The sequence below is a fragment of the Necator americanus genome, chromosome I (genome assembly GCF_031761385.1).
Source record: "Necator americanus strain Aroian chromosome I, whole genome shotgun sequence".
Lineage (NCBI taxonomy): Eukaryota > Metazoa > Nematoda > Chromadorea > Rhabditida > Ancylostomatidae > Necator > Necator americanus.
This window is the reverse complement of record NC_087371.1, coordinates 16,574,959-16,598,894: the sequence shown is the minus strand read 5'-3', so window position 1 is coordinate 16,598,894 and position 23,936 is coordinate 16,574,959. Positions and strand designations below refer to the sequence as shown.

Sequence of the window (23,936 nt, the reverse complement as noted above, 5' to 3'; positions counted from 1 at the left end):
TGATTTACGTTTTGTTTCATTCTGACGAATGAACTGGAAATAAATCTAGTTTGCTGCAAAAGTGATTTGTTAGTTAAAATTAAGTTAATTAAATTTTTAACGGTTCTAGTATGATGTTTGTATAATTTGTTTCACTTTCACGGTCACCTCGTCCACTTGTTGGGAGTGTGAGGTCCGCAGAGGCAGAGATCACCTACCTTTAAACTCCTCGTTTGACCATCAAACTATTGGAATCAGACTCAATCAGAAATCAATCAGAAGAGACTGTTGTTACACTTCTTTGTTTAATTGGACGAATAACAGTATCTCCATTTCGCTGCTTCTTTCAGTTTATTAGCTACCTCATTCCATTTTTATTGTAACCACTTCACCTATGGACTTTTTAACATGATTTTTTACACAGAATACCTCTTATCCTAAAAGTTAACTTATTTTTCGACCACGCTTTAATGAGAAATGTTCTGAAAACTTGATTTCCTTTCCTTCCTTTGGGTTCTTCTAGATGACTTCTCTTATTCGTTCATCTTCGGTTGCAAATACCTAAGTTGTCCGGAAAAATAAGAGCTGAACGCGAAAATGATCTCTTGACGTGAAGTAAAAAGATCACTGGCTACCGATAGGACTGAACCTGCGGCTACCGCGATTACTAACGTCATTTTCGTGTTCCTCATCTAATTTTTCATCTTATCAAGGTATTTTTCACGTTACTTTCTGCCTTCGTATTCCCCTATCAGGACACTGCAAAAAATAGACCAGTAAATTAATGTTACCTGTACAATTTACGATGATCCAGGGATCTTATTCTAGGCAGTCACAGTCTTAGGTTAGGTTATGAATGACCAAAGGGAATGAAACCACGCACTCTTTTTAGGGTTTTGAATGTGATCGCTGTCTTTAAGTTGAACGAATTCTATTGTTTTTATATTTTTTATATATTTTATTTTTTATACTTATATTTTTTCTTTGTCTCTCTCTTGCTCCTCATTTGAAAAACTATGCATACTTGCTAGCTGTCCACTAATTTTATGGAATTTTAGAAAATGATTGTTTCCTTAACTGTTGCAAAAACTTTCTTTATTTCTTTTGAGATCCTTTGGAGATCTGTTGACATCAAACTACAAAAAATTCTTTAGTAAGATTTTAGTTCAGCGGAGATGCCTCTAAGAAATTCAGCGAATATTTCCAGGAGCACAAGGACTTCCACGCGGAAAAAAGCTTCCTATAATTGATTGACGAAATTAATTAAAACCCTGATTTGTTGGAGGTGCCATTTCATGTTTAGAATTGAATTCCCTCGGAGATACGTATTTAAAAAAAATTACCTGCAAATTTTTATAGATATAGAGAATATGTAGAGATGAGGAGAAAAAGAAATTCATCAACTCTAGATGGAGGTTTTCTTTTACTTTGCTGAGAATTTTCCTTCTTATTTACCTCGAAACCCCATAGATAAGTCCGCTTTCATTTTTTTGCGGAAAGATGCGGCTTTTTTTGTTATCCCCGCCTTTTTTTCCTATCTCCGCAGGTTTCAGGTGGAGTATTCGTATGCGGGGTCGTAGATTATGGAGAGGAGGGTGATTCCTCTATTTTTTCTTTATTCCCGTGAAAACGGCCCGGTAGATGTGGCTACAAGCGTTCCGGGGCTCTAATTTCGACAACAAGTTCGATTGGAGCGCGCCAGCTTTGTGCATGCACTACATCTTTCTTTTTTTACTGCAGTTAGGAATAAATGGGCGGAATCACCCTCCTTCCTATAACCTACGATCCCGTATAGGGATAACCCAGCTGAAACCCGCAGCACCCCAAATTCGTGGGGTGATGCCTTTAACAATGGTTTTCTAACAAGTTTCTTATTTTAAACAACTAAGGTAAACAGTTCACTGGTAGCGATAATGATACTGATAGCGCTCACATTGGGATTTCAGGGCAAATATTTTAGTTCATTTATTTTGGCAGATATAAATTTCTCCCCTTTCAGTCCCAGCTGTTGGAATTATTGACATGTCTTCTTTTTTTTTCTTTTTTATTCCGGTGATCTGGTAATAATGTAAGTTCCAATAATTTACCAAAGCATCCGAGTACAACTTCTCCGAATACTAACTATCTTGAACGACGAATGTATAGTTCTCTCATTTCTCTTTTTTCCTCCCCACCTTCCTTTCAGTCCATTAGTCGCACTCTCTCCTGTCAATCTTTTTCGCCGCGGGACTCATTAAGTGGTGGCGTCGATCGTCAGGTTTGATTATGGGCGGGCCCGCGGACTGGACCTGTTTGTTATTCTAGTAGTATGTCGCTCTATAAACATACCGTATAAGCAGATCATTAACGACTCGGCGCAGTGTTCGTATGAAATGACGTAACGAAAAAAATTCGACTGCCATGCGCGCGAGCGCCGCATAAAAGGATCGAGCGAGCGAGCGAGCGACGCGTCGTTGTCGTCTCGTATTTCTTGATGACCGATCCCTATCACCATTAATTATGTCAATTGTCATTCACTTTCCGCTATCACTTTATTTAGTAAATTTCTTGTGAAACGTGATGTTCGCGTTCAGTTTTGTCTACATTCATTCCAGATTCGTGGTATTCAAGGCTGGATTACCTGAGACGATTCGCACATTGTTTAGCTTCTGGGAGTGGAACTTTTTAGAAAATCGATAAGGATAAGGGATAAAGTCCTTGGTGTTGATCCGCTTGGGATGCGCCCCACGTTCACTTCAGTTCAGAATCGTTTGGCGTTCACGAACGTGTAACTGTCCCATACGTGTAACGTGTTCCATACAATGACTTGCGGGGCCAGCCGATCTGTCAACTCAGTGTTTTTATCCTCCCAGATAAGTCTGGTACCAAGTTATCGACCCCGGAGGGAGGAAAGGCTTAGTGAGCACTAGGCGGATTCGAACCTCCGATCGATCGTGCAGGAAGCGGAAGCTCTAACCGCTACACTACACTGGCCCCTTGAAAATCGACGAGTAAGTCAATGGTTATAGCATCATCTGAGAAATATTGCCGAAATGACGCCAAAGACACTTCAAGTTCTGCATAATCTGCTCGGTTCAATCTTAATGCTTTTAAGCAGATTGCTCACCTTGGGGATCCTTACTTACCTGACATTGTAAAAACAAGCAAATATTGTAGATTTTTCCCACATTATTTCATGCATTGTATGTATGTTTACATTTATTCGCTATCCTCAAAAATAGGAAAAGAAGACCTTATTTAAGCCCCATTCCTGTAGGAATTTCCTCAATCTTCCTTTCTACATATGTAACAAAAACCCTGACTATAAGGGTCATACTAATACTACCAATATTACCCTTATTACGAACATTTATTTGTTCAAATAATAATTTATGTTCATGGGTGAAAAAGGGCTATTCAGTTTAGTTATCAAGGAAAAACTAGGGAAAAAGGATTATATTTTCGGCTTCACATCTCGGAAATGCATAGAAAGGTCGTTAATTTTTGTCGAATATCTTTCATTTGTGTGGCCGTATTCATAGATGAATTTCTTTCCGAATAATGTTAACAACACCGCAATGATTAATTCTTCGTAATCGTAGGAACTGAGTCCAGTGAATGGTTTTATTTTTCTTCGAAGATTGCTTGAAATGATCATTATGGCCATTCGATAGAAATACGGTAGTGATGTGATGCAAATCCATGTATTTATATGGAAGGAAGCTAAGAAGATGGTAAGAGAAGTAATTTAGTCTCGGCCGACGAAGCAAGCACTTTTCCTTTTCGAGCAGAAAGAAAGGTTTTTTAGGGGAACCCCCCTGAGTTATTCTTCTCATTTTATGCGAGTAATCGATATTGGAATATCTTTATCTTCTTCGTTTTCTTTTTCCGGTGAAATTATTCAAAAACAATGAACTTCACGCGATATCTCTACGGTTTTTGTCGAATTCAAAAATTGCGTCTGTGCACTCCTTATTTCTTTGAATCATTTGACCGTAATGTTTGTGGTGAAATTTTTGGATTTTTCGTCATTCGTCGCTAAAGTAGGTGTGAAAATTATCATCATCATCATCATAAATTATCATTATTATAATTGAAATTATCTGCCTAGATCTTAATTACTTGTTGAAACAGTTTAGAAAACTTATGCATTGACAAGCAATGTAATGAATAAAAAGGAGTGAAACAAGTGCAAAAGTTTCTAAAAATAACAAACCTCAATTGAACGGTTTCTTCGAGGGATTATTTTTTCCAATAATAATATTTATATTCTCAACAAGCTTTGTTTTTCAGGAAAAAACTTTTTCTTTCGCTCACTTGCCCTTTCAATTCTCTTCTTGACTCGTTTCTTCTTGAGATAAATTTGGCTGCTCGATTTCGTCTCATCAGAAAAAAAATCCGGTATTTTAAGTGCTTGGACTGCAGATCTTGTCGAAATCCTCTTCAGAGCACTTGAAAACACGCGCTAATCTCTGTATCCGTTGTGTTTTCTTAGTGTCTGTATTCATTTGGATTTGCTCGAGGTTTCCACGGAGGAATCAGGAGGCATTCCTATCTTCATACTTCTTGTGAACCGGTTTTTTTGCAAATGGTGAAAATGTCTTTGTGTGATTAGGCAAGAGTGGGTTTTTCGACAGATATTTCCTGCAATTCTTGTTCTGTTTCCTAAAAAACTTAAAAAAAAAACTCATTTCTATATTTTTCTCTAATTTTCAATTCCCTTAGATAAATGACCTAGAATTTGCCTCCTTAGAAATGGAATTTATTTCGTCTAAATCAAAATTACATCACTATTTCTATACTAATGTAACACACTGCTTTACTCAATTAAACTTACAGGTTCTGCAGTGCATCTTTGTTTATTTTTTAAAAACCAAACGTTGTAGTTCAAGGAATTAGCCACAATTTTCGCCCACCTACACACCTCTGCGTACCTACAGACACGAAACAGTTAGACAGGTACGCAAGTGCCCTCGCACTACTCGTTCTAGTTAAGAAAAAGCCTGGGACACTGTCCTGCTTTCCTCCCCTTCCTCATCCTCCTCTTCTCTGCATTCTGATCTAAAACGTATCTATATGGAAGTATATAGTAGAATCTTATCTTCTAATTCAAATAAATCTAATAGAATGAGTCTATGCTACTTTGAAGGTTTCTTAAGTTTTAATTTTTCCGGAAAGCAAGCAGTGATCAAGCAGCAAGTCTTTTTGTTCTCCTTGCGACTAGGAACATGCATAGTGTCTAGAAGTCACACCCAACTATTCATCTGTCTGAAATAATTTGAATATCCTCCACTCTATTGTGTATTGTTTTTTTTTTCATGGCGATATATGTTTTGTTTCAATTCTTCTCATTTTTTCTCCCGTTCGTCATCGTCATATATCAGGTCCACAGCGGGAGCGAGGTTATGACAAGTTGAGGTATCATAGTTAGATCACTATGCATAAGTAGGTACTGTAGGTATGTGCATTCCAGTGGTTTCTTTCTCTTGAAATCTCCTCAGAATTTGCGTCGAGGGTGATTTCAGGTGCTAATAGCGTATATGACGTTTATTTTTCACTAAGACCAAGGATCGTAGTTATATCATAGCACCGAGTATCCTGGGTACTGTACCGAGATTGCGAATACTGAAACCGCATTAATTGATGATAGCATGCAAAGAAAATACCATAATTGTTGGCAGCGCGAGGCTCACGTTGTAGTTTGGTTGGTCCCTTATGCAAAATAGAGCTGGATACCCGTAATCGGATGCCGGCACTGCAAATGGTAGTCTACATAGGCATGGCCGGATCGAGCGAATTTCGGTGCAGCGGCTGCTCTCCGGTGCGGTGGAGCAACGCAGTTAGGATCGAAGGGACCCTCGCTCGCACCACTCAACGCTGCAGTTCACAACGGTCCCACCTCGATTCCAAATTCACCGCCAGATTATGCACCATTTCCGTTGACCTCCATGCTTCCTAATTTTGCGATTCACCGGTCCCATTTCATGTTTCAACTAATTTCTGTCTGCTTTTCTAATCCGCAAATTCTGTGACATTACTGACTGATGTAGTAATTTCAAGATCCTCAGCTTTTTCCACAATTCAGGAATCTTTATTAATTGTTTCTATTCATGGCTTCTAATATATATATTTGCCGTCGTCTTTGTCTTACGTCGTTGATTGATTGGTGCACGATTTTCGAGGTATATTCATTGCAGGCGATCGATAATGAAGTGATCAATCGTTTGTAGATGAGGAAATGGCGTTCGCCCCGCTAGGGACCGTAAAAATTATACCAGCCACTGCATTTAGGGATCAGCAGTTTTGGCATGACTTCGCTATGGCTCAGGTATTAATTTGTGATTTTTTTAAAAACTAGCTCATAGTTTTTCCCGAATAATTCCAGTTTGTGATGTCGATGTTTTGTCATTTTATCAGATGCGTTGGTCAAATATTAACATATTACCTTGAATGGAATAATATTATCATTGCAGGCTTGAAAAGAATACTATAGCTATGCTTGTTTCATTTCCTTCGTTTTTATACACGGCGGAGCCAATGCTGGGCTTCCTGTTACTGCCTTAATTGCCTTAATTTTTTTTCTTGTGGTTTCGGATTTCTTTGTAAACGTTGGACTACTCTTCGTAGCAATGATACACAGCTTATTTTATACACTATTGAGTTAATCAAATTAGACATTTTGAGTGAGTTATTAATAGGTTTTTAAGACTTCCTTTTCTTCAAAAAGTGCGTCAAGAATAAAATTTTAGCTGAATACCTAAATAGCAGCATGTGTTCTCGTGAAATATCCCCTCGATTTGAAGGTCCTTCGGTCCCACTTCATTGGCTAATAGTCTTCTGGACGTTTTTTAAAATGGATGATCTTTTTATTGGATCTACATCTTCACTCCTTCGTTATAACACTGTAGACTTTTACATGAAATTTCCTTTCTAGTTTCTCATATGTCTCTATATTATATGTGTTCATCTTTTTTTCTTCGTTTCTTCTTGACACTGCGTTACCCACCACATCTTCACCGACAGCAAACTTACCATGTTCCCAGGCTCACTTGCTTGGTCCTAGTTTCCTAGAAGGATTTTTAGAGGATCTATGCGATTGTTTTGCTGAACGTGGTGTTGAAGTCGAATAAGATTTAGCGAACTAAGTTCATCCTTTAGCCTTTTTCTCGCCATCAAACATGCACTTTCGGAATCGTCAGCTTTCGAAGAAAAGTTGCTCCCAGCATGGAATACTGCAGGTTATCACTATAGTATGTATTACACATATCGTTCCAACAAAATAGCGCTCTTTAATCCTTTCTACTTGACACTTATTCTCCTCCCTAGGTTTATTTTTCGACCTTCAGAATCCTTTGTTTGTTTTTTTTTTCAAATTTACAGGGTTTTTGTATTGTTTACAGCGCTAACAGACTTGCAGACTGTTGTCTTTTCTTTTCAAAAACTCCCTACTAGAACTCTTCACTTCTTTACCCAAAATCTACTGTTTTGAGTTGAGGCGAGCACAGGGTCGTTATAATCTTTCTAAAAAAAATCTGTTGTTACAATTTCTCTTCAAAAAAAAACGAAATCAAAAATGATTTTTCAGGACATAGAAAAAGAAAAGAGAATCCCGATAAAGAAAACCCCTAACCTACTTTTTGATCTCGTGACTAGAAATGGGAGCTTAAACCATAACATAGGATAAGAGGGTAAGAGGGTACGTACTACTGCCCTTACCAGATAACCGAGGTGAGGTGACTAAAGAATAAGGGACGAGGTGCACGGCGTTGATGAATCTCTGTGGGGATTCGCCTACACGTCCGACTTCAACTCAGAATCTTTGAGGTTTATAAACGTGTGTACAGTCTCAATGCCTCAGGGGGTAGCCGATGCATCAGGTCGGCGCTTGTGTCCTCCCAGACCAGTCTAGTACCAATTTATCAATCCCTAAAGGGATGAAGGCTTGGTTGGCACTAAAACGACTTCGAACCACCGACCGTGTGGCCACAACGGACCTCTTACCGATTGCGCCAAAACCGCCCTTCCCCGTCACACAAATACCTTCACCAAATTGTCGAATTTTACTGAGAATTCTGAAGTATCCAGAATTTAACAACAAAAGAAGTCCAATCACTTTGCGTAGCAATCCCCGCCGGAAATGCGACCCTCCAGAACCTAGCTAGCTATGGACCCCTGTCATATGCACCATAATCAGCGAACCCTTCGCTCATCGACTAGAATTTCTCTAAGCATCTCGACAAATTTTTTTCGAAGAAGTGCATCAAAAACGACCTTGAATGAGTCTATAATCCTCAGAATTATACATAGATTTTCATGCGAGTGTATAAACAAACGTGTGTGTCGTTAGTGATATTTCGATGTTAGTGGTTTCTGCTACGATTAATCCAGTTTCGCTTGAGTTAGCGTACGCTCAATTGAAGTTCGCGGTTAAAAACCTTTGTAATACCTTCGTACACAAATTTATGGGAAGTTAAAAGTACTAGTTAAAAGTTCTCTCGATGACTGCAACTTTTCTCGTCAAAGATGTAATTAATTTAATAAAATGGCACCTTCTCATCAACGGAACCTGCTTCTCTCCAGAAGTTACAGTGCTACAGTAAAAATTGAGATAGAGTTCCTGACCTGGCAGCTATCAATCTCCAACTTTCTCGTAGCTTTGAGAAGAACTCGACCATTGAACAACAGTTTGTTGTCCGAACACAGAAAAGGAATGGCAAGGCAAGGTGTGGGGTGCAGGAACCGAAAACTATTGCTTTTTATCCTCCATTCCTACAAATTTCAACTTCATACAACCATGGCGTGGCCTCATCGAAAAAAGAAAACCGAACACATAAACTGCCCCAGGGATGAAGGGGTTTAAGGTAGTTTCGAACCATATATCAATCGTAACGTAACAATGTCAATTCGAATCTTTTACCGCATCGCACATGTCCACGAGGTGAGATGACTGGTGCAGTGACATCTAATTCCTCAATATCTAAAAGCTTAGACGGTCTTAGCATGTTGGTCAAATCAAAGCAACAAGGTCATGGCAGTGTCTTCAATGATTTTCTTTTCCGAAAAATGAGAAGGAACAAAATTCTTGCGATTTATAAGCATATCTATGTTCTTCTATGTTCTAGATTTCCTTTGCATTTTTTGAAATTTTTCCTAGTGAACACAAAAAAGGAAATGTTACAAAGGAAAGTGAAAAGCCAGGTTTAACAACTGCGAGTTTATGCACAGTTAATCTTATATCTGTGAGTTTTTAGGAAATTGCTTAGGAAAGAAGTAGGAAAAAAGAGAATCTGGAATGTGATCTACTTGAGCTAATCACATCAGTCTTCATGCCTCTTCTAGAGGAAAAAAGACCATACGTTTCCGGCGGATTGGGAACCTGAAAACAGAAGAATCTTCAAAAACTTGATTAGTGCTGGAGAACAGGAAGAACGACGAAAATCTCCACAGCAAATTGTGGTCATTTCACTGTAATGATACTTAATAGTTCGTGTTTTGATATATGCACTATTCAATTCTATTTCTGGATTGCTTGTTCCTCGTTCCATTCTGAACGGTTACAAATGGAATCGGGACTATATGGGTATCCTAGTGATAACAAAGTCGTGGGACTTGAGAATCAGGTTTATTTTGATCGTCATTGATTTTCTAGCGTGTCCTTTTCTTCTTTAATTCACTTCCATAAAGTGGTAAGAAGGATATGCGTGGCTAGAATGCTGACTTCATTTCTTCCGTTTTGGGTTTTTTAACCTGTGTCGATTGAGGGGATATAGAATAAGGTTTTTAGTCAGATTCAATAAAAGTGGCTAGGAATCCAGAATTTGCCCAGCTGGTGAAGGTAACCAAAAACTGAAAGTGAAGAAAAATGGAGCGTTGGGAGTGCATTTTACGCACAACTTATACTTTTTTTGCGTACTTCGCCTAATTTATGCGTACCTAGCATATTCGCGCGTTTTGAGGCGAATTATTTTATCTGTGACGTTGACCATCTCCCGTCGAATGACGTCATCGAGATTAATTCTATGAAGAAGAAGAAATATTTATAGTGTAGTGACTTACCACATGAACGACAATATGACCTGAAAAGGAATATGGGTTATTGTGCCCTCTAGAGACAATATCCCCTATAGTGGGTCGTAGTGTAAAATAAATACACATTTTTCTTCCTTCATAAGACACTTTTTCGATATTTTTCGAAGAGAGTTCAGTTAGTTAGAATAAATTTCAATAATGCTATGGTAAGCGCTTGGAGCTGAAGGAGTAAATTTGACTCCGGATGAAAATGAGCGAAATCTTTTACGTCTAAACACGCCCTTTTCACAAAACCAGATGAGAATAATCCCTTGTACTTAGGTCGTAAACAAAAAAAGAACACCTTCTAGTCATTTTGTTAAATTCTGGGACTTTCAGGGGGCAGGTAGGAAATCACTTTGTAAATAGTTGCCTTTATTTAAGTATTGTTGTACCAGAATAAGGATAGGCTAGTTTTTATGGGGTCATTCATAGATCCTCTTTTTTGTCTTCTGTCGGAGAATTAGCGATTCTACTGTACATGCTTTCTCTATTTTTTCTAATGAAGAGGAACGAGACCTTTTTTCTGAAGTATACTCTCCTTCATTTACCTTCACCGGTAGTTGAACAACAATATTATTTTTACCGCATGACCAAGTACTGGCACTAAAGACAGGTCAATCCGTTCATCCCCAAGGTGCCAACTGCTCGTATTCTCAGAAAACCAAAACGTACTCCCTCGCTCTCGAACATTTTCGTTTGATTTTTTGTCGCCACCGTTGAGCTGTGTTGGTGGATTGGCCCCGGCCATTCGGCTGGCCGGTCGGACGGACGGACGGACTGGCAGACTCGACAAGGTCGTCACCGTCATCGGCTGAACAGAGTACACGCGCAATTTGTGCGCGCACACGCTTCTCTCACACACAGAGAAGCGCCGCCGCCGCCGTCGCCGCCACTATCTTACTACGCAGTAATACGCGCACAGCACTACGGTTCACACATAATTGTCGTATGTACGCATCGATGCACCCGGTTGATTGACCGCACACTACGTAGAGTTCATTGCGTTTTTCCCCTTTACTTTTTTTTCTGCTTTTACCTTGAGCTGTATAAGTTCTTTTGAGGTTTCTTTTCAAAGATTCATCCCCATTCATTTCGAATAAGTTTCTTTTTTCATGCAATAGGAAAGCACAGTTCCATCCAGAGGCGCATTACATGTGCTTCGTTTTCTTTCTTAGCTTTTTCTAGTCCTACTGTATCTGCTGAAAGCCTGCAATTGCGGCAATGCTAACTATTGTATTTACGTATCACATTTATCAGCCGTTCTATCCACACAACCCCGTTGTCGTTTGTTGTTTTTGGGCCTTTGTTTTACCTCTACAAAAATAAGAATTTCTTATCTATAAAAAACCGCTTAATAGATTTTTTCCTAGGTTTCATATCACCGAGCCGGAGAGTGCACTCTGTCACCTTTTTTGTTGTTAAATGTCTTCATCAACGTGAATCTTTCGAAAACAACAAAGCAAATAAAGCACTGTTCAGTCGCAACAAAAAAATTTATGATTTGTTCGGAGACATAATGAAAGTCAATAAGCGCCAATGCTGGTTTGGAAAATTTTCCAACGGTGATTTTGACTTGTCTGATAGCGTTCGAAGTGGACGCCCTGTTGACTTGGATAATGACGCATCTTAATCACTTATGGACACTGGCTCTTTTCTTTTTTGATTCTTTTCTGAACTTCAACTGAGCGTTCAGAAAATAGCAAAGACTCCTCAGTCTACTTGGTTCAAAAACATCTTCAAGAAATTGGAAAGGGCATACAGCTCCAATACATGGGAGCAATTTTTGTTCACCGAAAAAAGGGGTTATCAACGGGTGAATTCGTCATTGGTTAAAAACGAATAACCAAAACTGCCTTCACACTCTTTGAAGTGTGATTCAAGCAACCTCCGTAGAGTAAGAGTTGGTGCTTTCGTTTGTTCTGCGTAAATTATTATAGTATTCGCTGGTTTGTAAAATTTTGTGAAATTCCAAAATTTTAGAAATCTTACCAGGAAGATGGCAAATGATTACTTATAGGTACCCCTATTATATATAAATATTTCGAAGAGAAAATAACAGAATCATTTCTGTAGTTTTTGTTGTTTTGTGAAACTTATTCTCAACAGATGAACTCTTCACTGATCTCGCTTTCACAAAAACTGCTGAATCTGAAATTACTGCTTGCTCGTCATTCTTCAGCTAATTGCAGTTTTTTTTTCGTACACAACACAAATGTCTCGTTACGCTTTGGCAGCTTTTTCTCCTGGATTGAAGTCGGAAGGAAGGACGAAATCCTCGTTCTTGTCACCTTCTGAGCGCAATTAAATCCATAAAAACGACGAAAATGGGCATGTAATAAAACAAAGCAACTTCTTTTGAGGGCGCATGGCAGCTCGCCAGAAGCGAGGAGACAAACATGAAAAAGTTGCGCATGAAGAGATGGACGAAATCTATTCCTCTACATAATGCGTTGACCAATAGGTAACAGCTGATAGATAAATTGATCAAAGTGTCCCTTGTGACACTAACAGGAATCGGTTTTTCCATGTGAGAATGTGGATGATCATTTTTTTGGAGAATGGCTCTCTCGTGGTACCATAGGTGGGATAGCCCGAGCAAATCGCTAGCTCCACTTTCATTTTGACTGCCACTTTGGGAAAGACCTTCCCATTTCCCCGCCACTCAGATTCAGGTACTTACTGGGAAGCTGGAAGACACTTTCCCAGTAGGTGCCCGAACTCAGCAAGGATATCAACCATCGACTGCTCATTTGAAAACCTCATACGTTGTAGCTAGTTCGGGTAAACAGTTATTTATCATTTGTTCACTTATCAAATTATGTATTTATTTATTCACGTATGCCAAAGGCACACTGGAAAAAAGAGGAGAAGAATTTTATATCCAAAAAGAATATCCAAAAATTGAAATGTTTGATGATCAAGAGCTTCTTTTATTCCTCCTTTTTCGCCAATCTTTGTTTGACCCGTGAATTTCCCGTGAGATTTCCTTTAATTTCCATGCCGGTTCCACCTCTGCGCTTACGAGGTTCGGAAGTTCTCAGCGCATAGATCCCTAGAGGCTACAAATTGGACAAGAGAGTAATCAAAATACTCAACTTCATTTTTTCGAGAAGTGAGCACATCGCTGCATCATTTTTGTCCGTCCTACCGCTTTCAAGGCGGAGAGCTTCACTCCAGATTTATTGTCGTTCGATCCTGCACAACGAATTCGCTTCTGAGTGTGGAGAACTAGATTTTACTCAGTTAACGCTACAAATTCCCTAATGAGTTCTTCTCATCCATGAGATCCATAAATGTTTGGATATCATTCTCTTTCATAATCAGGGGGGCTATTTGCTTTGACAGCTGTTGAATCTGGGAAACGTGCGTGATAACTGTATTAAAAGCGGACAGAATTATTGGTTTTCTGGTGTATTCATTTATTCATATATTTATTTATGTATCTGTCTGATTACATGCATCGAAGGTGCACCGAAAAAGAAAACGACATTTTATAGACAAAATAGAGAAACTCCGCTTTTAATATTTTTCGTAGTAAAACGGGCGCAGTACTTCTCGTGACGGTCCGTTAACAGGCCATTCTCCTTCTACAGAAGGTAAAGATCCTCTTATTGTTTTCCTAATGCATTTCTTTGTTTCCAACATCCAACAATTTCTTGTTGTTGTTTATTTTACTGTTTTGCTTTGCTTATTGTGCAATTGCATCCAACAATTATCCCAGGCTCTTTTGTTGGTGTCTCCCTCTCTTCTAATCAGGAGTTACCACAATAGTCATTGTTTTCTGAAAAATTCATCTCGAGCACCACCCACCTTTCAAAAAAATGCGGAAGCATTTACAGAAAAATGAGCCTGGATGAACTCATGCCCTTCGGCGATTAGCTCTACTCGTTTCTGCAGGTACAGGAGGACAGGAGCGTCGACTAAATAAGATCTGGGTTTCTGTACTTATTAACGAATTCATCATTCGACATCGTAGGTCAATAATTCCGCACTCGCATCCAGCAAATCTCTTCGGATGAATTCGCTCTCTCGGAAAATTATGCTTATGATGAACGATCTACTGCTGTTTAATAAAAATTTGTATGCAAATTAACACATCACGCGGCGGAAACTCGTCTCCACTCGCTCTGGCAGTGGCGATGCTTCCGCCACAGATGGCTAGGTCCCACAGTGAAGTGTCGTTGCACCGAGTTTGCGCCAACAAACCAAAAGCAACATTGGGGAGCGCGATTGGAAAAAAAGCCGCTGATGGTTTCCTTTCCATCGTCTTTGTCGTCCTAAGAATAGGTACATGGGACCTGGGCCCTAAATGAGTTCTGCGCCGTGAAAGCGATAGAGGGAAGTGACGTCGTGGTGCGATGTGTCGCGAATATCGGTCAGAAGCTAAATGAAGTCAACTTTTTCGATTGCCCTCTCCTTCGGTTTGTGTATCCTGATGTCTGATGTTTATCGTTTGCATCATCACCAATCAGAATATTCGAATGAATACAAAAAAAGCTGTCCAAAGTTGAGCTGGGGTCGTGGCCATTCCATGGCGCTTCGATTTCTTTACGTTCCATATTATGGAGGAAAGGCGTACGTAGTGGTAGAAGACAGGAGCGGCCGATAGCTATCTGGTGCGTAGTTATAATAGTGTGGGCCAGGTTTTGAATTCTCACTCCTCAAATGTCCTATCCACGACCTACGACGTGCGCACATCTGGAACATTTTCGAAAGCAAAGCGGCAGACTACCAAAATTAAGGGTTTCCTTCGTTGAGATTTTTCAAATGTTTTTGCCCACTAATTAAAACTTGCATTTGGATCGTTCTCAATCTTCCTTTCTTATCAATATTTTGTTGAAATTTGCATTAAAAGAGTCAAGTTCATCTCCAATTTCAACTATCGGTAAACTGGTTTATAATTGCTTTCTTTGATTACTTTGATCATTCAATTTTGGACATAATTTTCTTAGGCATGGGAATCGACAAGCTACCATGATCCGTAGATGGATAGGAATTTCCGCGTTTATTCCATGAACTTCTGCTTTAATTAGCTAATTAACCAATTAATTGATGTGTTTTCATATCGAGTTTCTAACGCTTTATTTTATGCGCACCGTTTAAAATTTGCTTGTGGTCAGTCTTGAAACGATCAATTTCTTTAGATTAGACACGAATAGAGCCATCAATACTACGTGAACACTTACGCATAACGTCTGATTCTTACATTCCTTTCCATGACACATTATTACTCCTCCCACATGGCTAACAAATCCCATTATCATCTGAAAAAATAAATATTATTGGGAAATTGTAGACAAAATGAATGCAAACCATCAGCAAGTACATCGGATGCAGCATAGAACGACTAATTTTCTTGTTTTCTACAAAAAATCCTTGATTATTTTCGCTGCAAAATTCTAGGTGTATTTACATATTCATGAGAAAATAAATAAGAATAAGAGAAACGGATGACGATGAAGTTATTTCGAAAAATTTGCACATTCAAACGGAGCTTAAAGCGTTGCAGATGCATGAAGAAACGTTTGTCTTGCATTTCTATATGACTGCCAACGAATTTACATGTGTATGTACATTTAAATGTCCTAAATGTGTGCCATCTTTCATTATGGATCGTATAAATTATCTGTCGATGACTTCTGACATCAATGAATAACAACAGCGGAGAAACTACTACTAAAATCACACCGTAATATAATTCTCACGTGTTTGTCGTAATTTACAGACGCTTATCTCTAATAATTGATTAATTAGTTAAATTACTATTTCAAACAGAAAGTCCATAGAGTAAACGCACACATTCCTATTCCCCTACAGGTCACAGCAACTTGTTGATGTCCATGCCGAAGGAAATTATTTACAAAACCAGTCTGAATTTCCGGCTAAAGCCGGGCTTTAGACTTTCGGTGGTTTTAGCTTCGCCCCCTTCACTGATCAATGAAAGTTAATAGTAGCGGTGTTTTCTGTAAAATTAGATTTGTGTTTTTTTTAACAACACTTTCCTTCTCTTCTTTATATTATAAATTAAAGCGAAAGATTACGGAGTTTTCCTTCTAAACGCGTCAATTCTACATTTGGAGAATATTCCACCATCAGCTACAAACACTCCTTCGATGAAAGAATAATATAGATACAATTTGAAAACATTACTCGAAGTATGAGTATTCCTCCTGATTTCCCTCAATGGTTATCATAGAATGATGTTTTAACATAAAATTACGTGAAAGACATCATCCTACTGATAAAGATAACGTTCCACGTCAGATCACGTAATCATCTTGCTACTATTTAAGCAGCTGTTTGCATGAGTGTTTCCACTTTCTGAGAACGGCACGCTACAAACTTGAGGCGAACAAAGAAGGAAATATGCACACGGAGCAGTCATGACGGTGAAGAGCGGAGCGCCCAGTGGTCACGGTTTTGAAACGGCTGCACTATTTAGCTTTTACGTAATGCACCCTGAGTTATTGCGCACCAATGACCGGGTTCGCCGACGCCGGTGGATCCGTCGCACCTCATATTATGGATATCTAGCGCTGGCGCACCAATGTGATGCCGTTGGACCCGTCAAACCCCCTTCTATTGGTATCTGGCGCCGGTGGACACGTCGCATTCCCTCCTATAGGCATCTGGCGCCGGTGGACCCGTCGCACCCCCTCTATAGGTATCTGGCGCTGGCGCACCAATCTGGCGCCGGTGGACCCGTCGCACCCGCTTCTATAGGCATCTGGCGCCGGTGGATTCGTCGAACCCCTTCTATAGGTATCTGGCGCCCGTGGACCCGTCGCACCCCCTCTGTAGGTATCCGGCGCCGGCGCACCAATCTGGCGCTGGTGGACCCGTCGCACCAATCTGGCGCCGGTGGACCCGTCGCACCCCCTTCCATAGGCATCTGGCGCCGGTAGACCTGTCACACCCCATTTTATAGCCTTCTAGCGTCGAGGCACCAACTCGACGCCGGTGGATTCGTCGCACCCATATTATGGATATCTGGCGCCGGCGCACCAACTTGACGCCGTTGGACCCGCCGCGCCCCCCTTTTTGAATTTCGTGACTGACACACACACACGTTACAGAATAAGCCCGTTATTATATATCATGATCATGATAGAATAATCAAGTGTAATCAAAGAAGGCCATTCTGAACTAGTATGTATATCGATGGGTCGAACTAGGAATATAATACATTTAGATGTTATATTGCACTACAATGCAATTTCCACGAAAAGTAGTATGTATGCAGGGCTGAGAACGATCCCGATGCGAATTTTAATTACCGGACAAGTATATTCGCGAAAACCTCGAGGAAATCTCTTGACTTTGGTCGAGGGGTGTTTTGCATTCGAACCAATTTTGAATGTGCAAAGATCAGCATGGATAGGACTTGTGAAGTGTGGTAATCCGAAGCCTGAGTTACGCTTACGCTGTCATAAGCGGGGTCAACTGTGTAGTTGGGGACAAAACCCTCCCGGAAACGAACCCCACGAAAGTTCTCAGCGTGTACTTGACAACACAGTTTTACTCTTTCACTGTAATTACAGACTTCCAGTACTTCTATCCTACCGAAATTTTGTTTCTGCAGAATAAAAAAAAAGAACTACCGAGAAGAAAACTTTGCCGGTAACTTTCCAAAAAAAAACATATTATTACAGATATATTAACATATTGTGATACTATTAGATTAACGCGCGATTCCAAGATGATTTCAGCTACGAAGCTACTGACGTTGACTGGAAATGACTGCTATAATGGTTTTGTTAGATTCCTTGATCACCTTGGCTCCCGTTGATCTTCGAACTGGTCGAGCGGGCGCCAGTAATTCTTCCATTTGTCGCGTGCCAGAGTAGTCCAGTGGTTCCTCCTTTCGCGTGGGACACGAGGAGCATCATATTTTTCTTTGAAGGACTTCTTGAAGAAATCTGACCGGGTCGGCGGTCTTCCTGTAGTGCGCTTAGTATCGCGGGGAACCCAGTCGCCCACGGCTCCGGTCCAACTGTTGTCATTAAAGCGCATCACGTGTCCGGCCCACCTTATTTTACTTTCCTTGGCAAACGCGGCGGCGTCTCTAATCTTCGATCGCTGACGTAGGAGAGGACGTCGAATCCCGTCCCTCATTTGCGTGAAACGGGATACTCTTAGCATCACTCTCTCAATTGCGCGTTCAATGACGCTCACATCCGAGGAGGAGACCGCTCGTCTCCTCCTCGGAGGTCAGGTCGTTCATCATGTTCAGTTCCCGACCCAGATAAACGTAGCTGGTGCATTCGGATAAGTTCGTTCCGTTGAGCGTGAATGGGGCATCTGAGACCCATCCGTTCCGCATGAACATCGTCTTTTGTAGATTCAGCTGAAGACCGATGCATCCATATGTTTCGTCGAATTCTCAGCATTCGTTCCGCTTGGCTGATGCTAGGTGTTATCAGTACGATGTCATCAGCAAAGCACAAATGGTGTGGCTGCCGACCATCAACCTTCACTCCCATGTAGTCCCATTCCAACTTTCGCATTGCGTTCTCGAGGGTGGCTGTGAATATTTTGGATGGGATTGTATCACCCTGTCGGACCCCCTCTTCACGTCAATGATGATGTTCTTGTAGAATGGCGAAATTCCGGTCGTGAAGTTACTGTACAACTCTCGAAGTACCTTTATGTACTGAGTATGGACGCTTTGGTTGTCCAAGGCTTCCACGACCGCTTCCGTCTCAACTGAGTCGAAGGCCTTTTTCAAGTCGATGAAGGTGAGACAGAGCGGCATCTTGTACTCTCGTGATACCTCGATGAGTTTCGAAACAATGTGAATGTGGTCAATCGTGCTGAATCCTTTTCGAAACCCTGCTTGCTCGCATGGCTGTCCTTCATCCAAGACTTTTTCAATCCTATTAAGGATTACTCTTGTAAAGAGCTTGTAGATGACGGACAGTAAGCAGATTGGACGATAGTTGCTGATGTCATGTGGATCTCCTTTTTTATACAGCAACACGGTCTTGCTGGTCTTCCACTGTAGAGGAACCTTGCATTCCGACAGATAACGTGTAAAGAGTTGATTCGCTCGGGTGGTCACTCGCTAGGGTGTTGATGAGTACTGGCTGAAGGCTCTTCAGCTGTTCTGGTCTTATTCTGTCGGGACCGGGTGCCGTACGATTTCTTACTAACATGATAGTATGTCGCATTTCGGACGGGAGAACCTCTGGAATGACATGTCCGTCTTCCCTCAGATGGTGAGGAGGCAAGTGGACATGGCTGTCGAAGAGATCAGAGTAGAAGTCGTAGATGATTTTCTCCATCCCCCTTCTCGATGCAATGGATTCCGGAAAGCACTCATCCTCGTCTTGCGACTGGCGAAGTCTCGACGGGCACAGCGGATGCTTTTCCCCGCCTCTGCAGCTTCAGCCAGCACTTCTCTTCTCTATTTAAGGTCTTCCTTTATCGCCTCTCTGCAAAGCCTTGCGAGTTCGGACGTGAGTTCTTGGTTCCCTGCGGCTCGTGCTGCTCCACGCTGGCGTATCAGCTCAAGAGTTTCAAGAGACAGGCGCCTCTTGGTGGTCTTAAAACTCTCAGGCTTCTTCGCGCAGTCGTGAAGGTGTTCGACGAGCCGGTCACATTCCTCGTCGATGTTGTTAATTGCGGAATCTTCCCAAAAGCCGACTAGCGTAGTGAAGAGATCTCAGTTGATGGTAGTCCTGAGATTTCTCTCTCTGAACTTGGCGGCTTTCTCTGCTCTCCTTGTGAAGGGAAATCTTCCTCGGAGGAGGCGATGGTCCGATCCCACATAGAACTTTGGTACAACACCGACGTCCGTCAAGCAGAACCTTTTATTGACGATGATGTGGTCTATTTCATTACGGTACCCTCCACCGGGTGACTCCCACGTCCAGCGTAGAGAGGAGGGCTTCTGGAATTGCGAGTTCCCATGTATGGTCTTAGTCGTCATGATGAACTCGGAGAGCCTCTCCCCCTCGTCGTTCCATTGTAGGCCGTGGGTTCCCATGTGAAGTTCCTCCGGCGTTTTTCTTGGGCCAACTTTGGCATTGAAATCGCCAATTATGACCTTGTAGAAGGCATGATCTTCTCTTCTCCAGGTCCATATAGAAAGCTTCGACTTCTTCTTCTTCGTAGCTTGATGTTGGAGCGTGAGCGACGAAGATAGTCAAAGCTGGTGTTGGGCCACATCTTCTCATCCGCAGTCGTCCGACTCGGGTCGTAAGTTGTTCAAAAGAGTCGATGTTCTTTGCCATACTCGTGTTGACGAGGACGCCAACTCCACCAACACCTCTACTGCCGCATGTTCCTCAGAACAGTTCTTCTCCAGTTTCATATATGGCGTTGAGAGGGTGACGTCGTCTTGTCTCGGTCAGTCCGATGACGTCGTACTTGATCTTCTTGGCTTGCATCATCAGATCTTCGATGGCCGCTTCCGATGCAAGCGTACTTGCGTTATAAGTACAGATCACCATTCTAGTCCTTTTCCGTTTTGGTAGCTTATATAACTCCTGCAACCGCGTCCTACTTGGCCCTACCGTACCAGGCTTTCCTCCGGAATCAGGAGACTCTTTCCTACTACTGTGTTTTGCATAAAAATTTTAAAAACCCATGGGCAGGTTGCAAGCCTCTAATCCCATGAGTTTCTGGGAGAACTTTCGTTCTCCCGGAGTGGACATGTGGAGCTAATTTGTTGGAGGCGACTCCAAACCGCCTCCCTTGCACCTCCCAGTCACTTGATTGCAGGCTTTTGGCCGGACCGACATGCGGGATACAAGGATGTCATGAGTCAGTCCTGGCTCGCAGAAACAGGGAGTCCATCCCCTGAATCCACCTGCGTCTCCGGGCAAGCACAAGGTCGCTTTTGGTCCGCGATTAGCCCCCTATCCGCCACCCAGGACGCGCCTCGTAGCCTCGCGACTAACCGGCTGTGATCACTCTAGTGAGGGAGACCCGTGAACGTGTCATATTAACCAATAATAATCAACATCTTGAAATACCTTGTTGACCGCTAATAGGCGTGTGCTCTATTTATTTACCAGGAAATTCTTTCCATATTTCGGAGCTGCTGTGAATTTAATTTGTAGCTAGGTTTCGAAACTATCTCATTGATCGGCAGACTACATCAAAAAGTAAATACACTCTGTTTAAATGCTTCATTTCATTTCACAATCGCTATTGCAATTGGTTCACTCTAAATTCAGTACATTTTATTCCCGAAAGCTCCACAGAAAGCATCTATTCGTCACTGTTCCGCAGCGTTTGAGACTTGGCGACTTGCCGGCCATCGACACTGAGCGTTCCAGGTATCCTAAGAACGACAAAGTGAGGCAACTCGGAGTAACGAAATGGAGAGTTGTTACCAGGAATTCCACTCTCTCTGTTGACCCATTAGAGTTGTGTTGTGGCACCCTCCTTCAAAGTCTGGGTAAATTCTGCCTTATAACTAAGCGATGCCGTACGTGTTCAGAACACATGCTCAAACGTCTGATTACATTACGATTACATTTTGGTACAAGCAGAGCCATTGCGAACAGATGCAAATCGAACTCTTTTCCCTCTCCAATCTCTTTTCCAGTATTTAAAAAAGTTGTGTTTGACCACTTAAATTTATTCTCAATTTTTTGATGATCGATGTATTAGTTTGTAATGTTAAGTTAGTCAAGAGCTAATTAGTTTCTCTTGATTATTCAATTTTGTAAATAATTTTCTTTGGACATCAACAAAATGTTATCGTGACCCGGAGAAGAATAGGAATTTTTTGTTCATCTTTGAGATTTATTTTTGAACTCGTTAATTAACCAATTAACTGATAAGCATTCGTATCGAGTTTGCAACGTTTTATTTTATGGGTACCGTTTAACATTCGCTTCTGGTCCTGACGCTGTCGATGACTGTAGATTTCTAACGGTCGCCTAAATGCTACCCTTTACTAGACTGGGTCACATCTGACTCTAGCAGCTTACGATGATCATCTGTAGAACACCGAGCGCGAGAGTTTTTCTGTTAAAGAATTGTGAACAAAAGTGAACGCATATGTACCACCCGATGAACATTGTGGTATCCTACAACACGTCAGGTTTCTTCTAATTTTTTTTCTTGGCTGACTATCCAGAGCGAAACATAAATGGTAGCATTTAACTTCAAAATTTTTCCGTTCCTTTGAAAGTTATAGGATAGAGCTGCTAGGTTAGAGATGTGGTGGAATGCATCGGTGCATGGAATGCATTGTTCATTTTTAAGGACTCTTTGAACGCTAAGATTAACCGTTGGCCCATCCCGTTCTTACAGGTGCTAGCAATTCTCCAAACAGTTTTCATTCCTGCTTTCCAGTGCCACGGATCTTGAAAGGAAAATGGCTTAGGGTTTTTTCTCTTTTGCTCTATTGTTGAGTCCGCATCCTTGTCCGCGAAATGGCGGACATGAAATTTTGCATAAGCACAGATTCTTGGATTTTTTTTGATTTGGAATCCTTAAATTAAGGATTTTCTGTATAGTTACTAATTAGCCTTTCGGATGGCTTTGTAGTCCGTGGTTTTAGGAGTCCTCATCAACCTTGTCATCAATCAGATAGAATTATTTCAAAATGCATGATTTTTCCATGTGCTCGGAACGATTGGGTCTTTCCAGTTCTCCGCGACGAGCGAATTTCTTCGCCTAAAAACCATCGAGAATGTTGCAGTGCTGCTAGAGCGCACTTCTATTTTCTATCGGCCGCAGTTCTCGATGAACAGCTTGAACCACTGCATTGTTAAGATCGGTGAGATATGAGCAATGAGGATCCGTGGAGAGAATTTCTTTCTTGCTCATTCTGCAGATTCTCAATGGGGTTCATGTCCGGGTCATCCATACTAGAGGAGTCCTCGAGTGGATCCCGTCAATAGATTTAAAGCGCTTAATCACTTTTCAAGTGTTCGGAGGATTAGTGATGCACAAAAGCTCATTGGAAACCTGTTTGCCGAAAAAGAATTCGAAGTTCACATTGTTTCACATCGCACATCTCATTTCATTGCGTTGATCGTTCTCAGATGCAGAACGTGTGCGCCTTGTACTTTCGTCTCCTATTTGCATATTTTCCTAAACTGTAAAGTTTTCCAGAGCATTGGGCATTGCAGTTTTCCTATTTAAGCTTTGTACTCAAAATATGAGGGGCGGCTGTGGCGCAGTCGGATAGAGGCCCGCTGTGGTCCCAATGTGTAGTGAATCCCTCCCAGTGCTCAGCAAACCTTTCATCCCCCGGGATGGATAAATTGGTACCAGAATCGTCTGGGAGTATAAAAACACTGACTTGATCACCAGTTGGCCCCCACAAGTCATTGACTGGGACAACACGCGTTCCAAAAACCTCAATGATTACGAATTGCAGTAAAAGGCGTTGGCGCATCCCAAGTGGATTGATACGTCAGTGACTTTATCCTTTACTTCTATCCTTTATTCAAAATTGGAGTTCCTGTGGTGACTAAAAAACTCGTGGTGAAAAACTAGCAAAATTTGGCCTACTCAACAGAAAATGCTTAAACTGAGATCGAATTTAAGGGATCAACAGAAAATATCTCCTGCATTTATTGACCAGCAATTTCCACAATCCTTCCGTTTGATTTAATTTTGACTATTTATTCGAAGCTCAGGGTTAAACGAGACCCCTTATGTTTCCGGATGAAACGCTTTTCTGAACATTAGTAAATATTGCTTGCTAAACATCGATATAGTTCTCGTTGACTGCTGTAAAATTTCTGAGAAATGGTATCTAGAAATATATAAGGATGAATGTGGACGGTGTTCGGGACGTACATATTCCATTCGCTGTTCCATTTTTAGAACAAAATGTTCACTGCTGAAATTTTTAAAGTGTTTCGTCTTCCTCCTATCTCTGCTTCAACAACGTTTCTGTCCAAAATTCTACTATTTTCCACAAGTCCTAGAATATT

The 23,936-nt window shown here is 41.2% G+C and overlaps 4 protein-coding genes across 7 annotated transcripts; all 4 read right to left on the bottom strand.

The window, feature by feature from the left end:
- Positions 1-8,837: 8,837 nt before the first annotated feature.
- On the bottom strand, positions 8,838-17,857 carry RB195_005805 (uncharacterized protein; the record flags this gene model as incomplete). 2 transcript variants are annotated; one of them, XM_064178541.1, is made up of 4 exons in its annotated part: positions 8,838-8,935; positions 9,262-9,334; positions 15,216-15,293; positions 17,804-17,857. In XM_064178541.1, 4 exons carry the CDS (start codon positions 17,855-17,857, stop codon positions 8,838-8,840), a joined length of 303 nt encoding a protein of 100 aa, XP_064035577.1. The 2 variants fall into 2 exon arrangements, with proteins under 2 accessions (XP_064035577.1, XP_064035578.1); XM_064178542.1 differs by lacking the exon at positions 17,804-17,857.
- On the bottom strand, positions 17,800-18,171 carry RB195_005804 (uncharacterized protein; the record flags this gene model as incomplete). Its single annotated transcript, XM_064178540.1, has 1 exon — positions 17,800-18,171. The coding sequence occupies one exon, from the start codon at positions 18,169-18,171 to the stop codon at positions 17,800-17,802; it is 372 nt and encodes a 123-aa protein (XP_064035576.1).
- A 29-nt stretch (positions 18,172-18,200) lies between these two features.
- RB195_005803 (uncharacterized protein) lies at positions 18,201-19,313 on the bottom strand (the record flags this gene model as incomplete). 3 transcript variants are annotated; one of them, XM_064178538.1, is made up of 3 exons in its annotated part: positions 18,201-18,584; positions 18,674-19,027; positions 19,113-19,313. In XM_064178538.1, the coding sequence occupies 3 exons, from the start codon at positions 19,311-19,313 to the stop codon at positions 18,201-18,203; spliced, it is 939 nt and encodes a 312-aa protein (XP_064035573.1). The 3 variants fall into 3 exon arrangements, with proteins under 3 accessions (XP_064035573.1, XP_064035575.1, XP_064035574.1); XM_064178537.1 differs by lacking the exons at positions 18,674-19,027; positions 19,113-19,313 and having other exon boundaries at positions 18,201-18,536; XM_064178536.1 differs by lacking the exon at positions 18,201-18,584 and having other exon boundaries at positions 18,996-19,313.
- A 636-nt stretch (positions 19,314-19,949) lies between these two features.
- Positions 19,950-20,264, bottom strand: RB195_005802 (uncharacterized protein; the record flags this gene model as incomplete). Its single annotated transcript, XM_013442251.2, has 1 exon — positions 19,950-20,264. The coding sequence occupies one exon, from the start codon at positions 20,262-20,264 to the stop codon at positions 19,950-19,952; it is 315 nt and encodes a 104-aa protein (XP_013297705.2).
- Between the last annotated feature and the right edge of the window lie 3,672 nt (positions 20,265-23,936).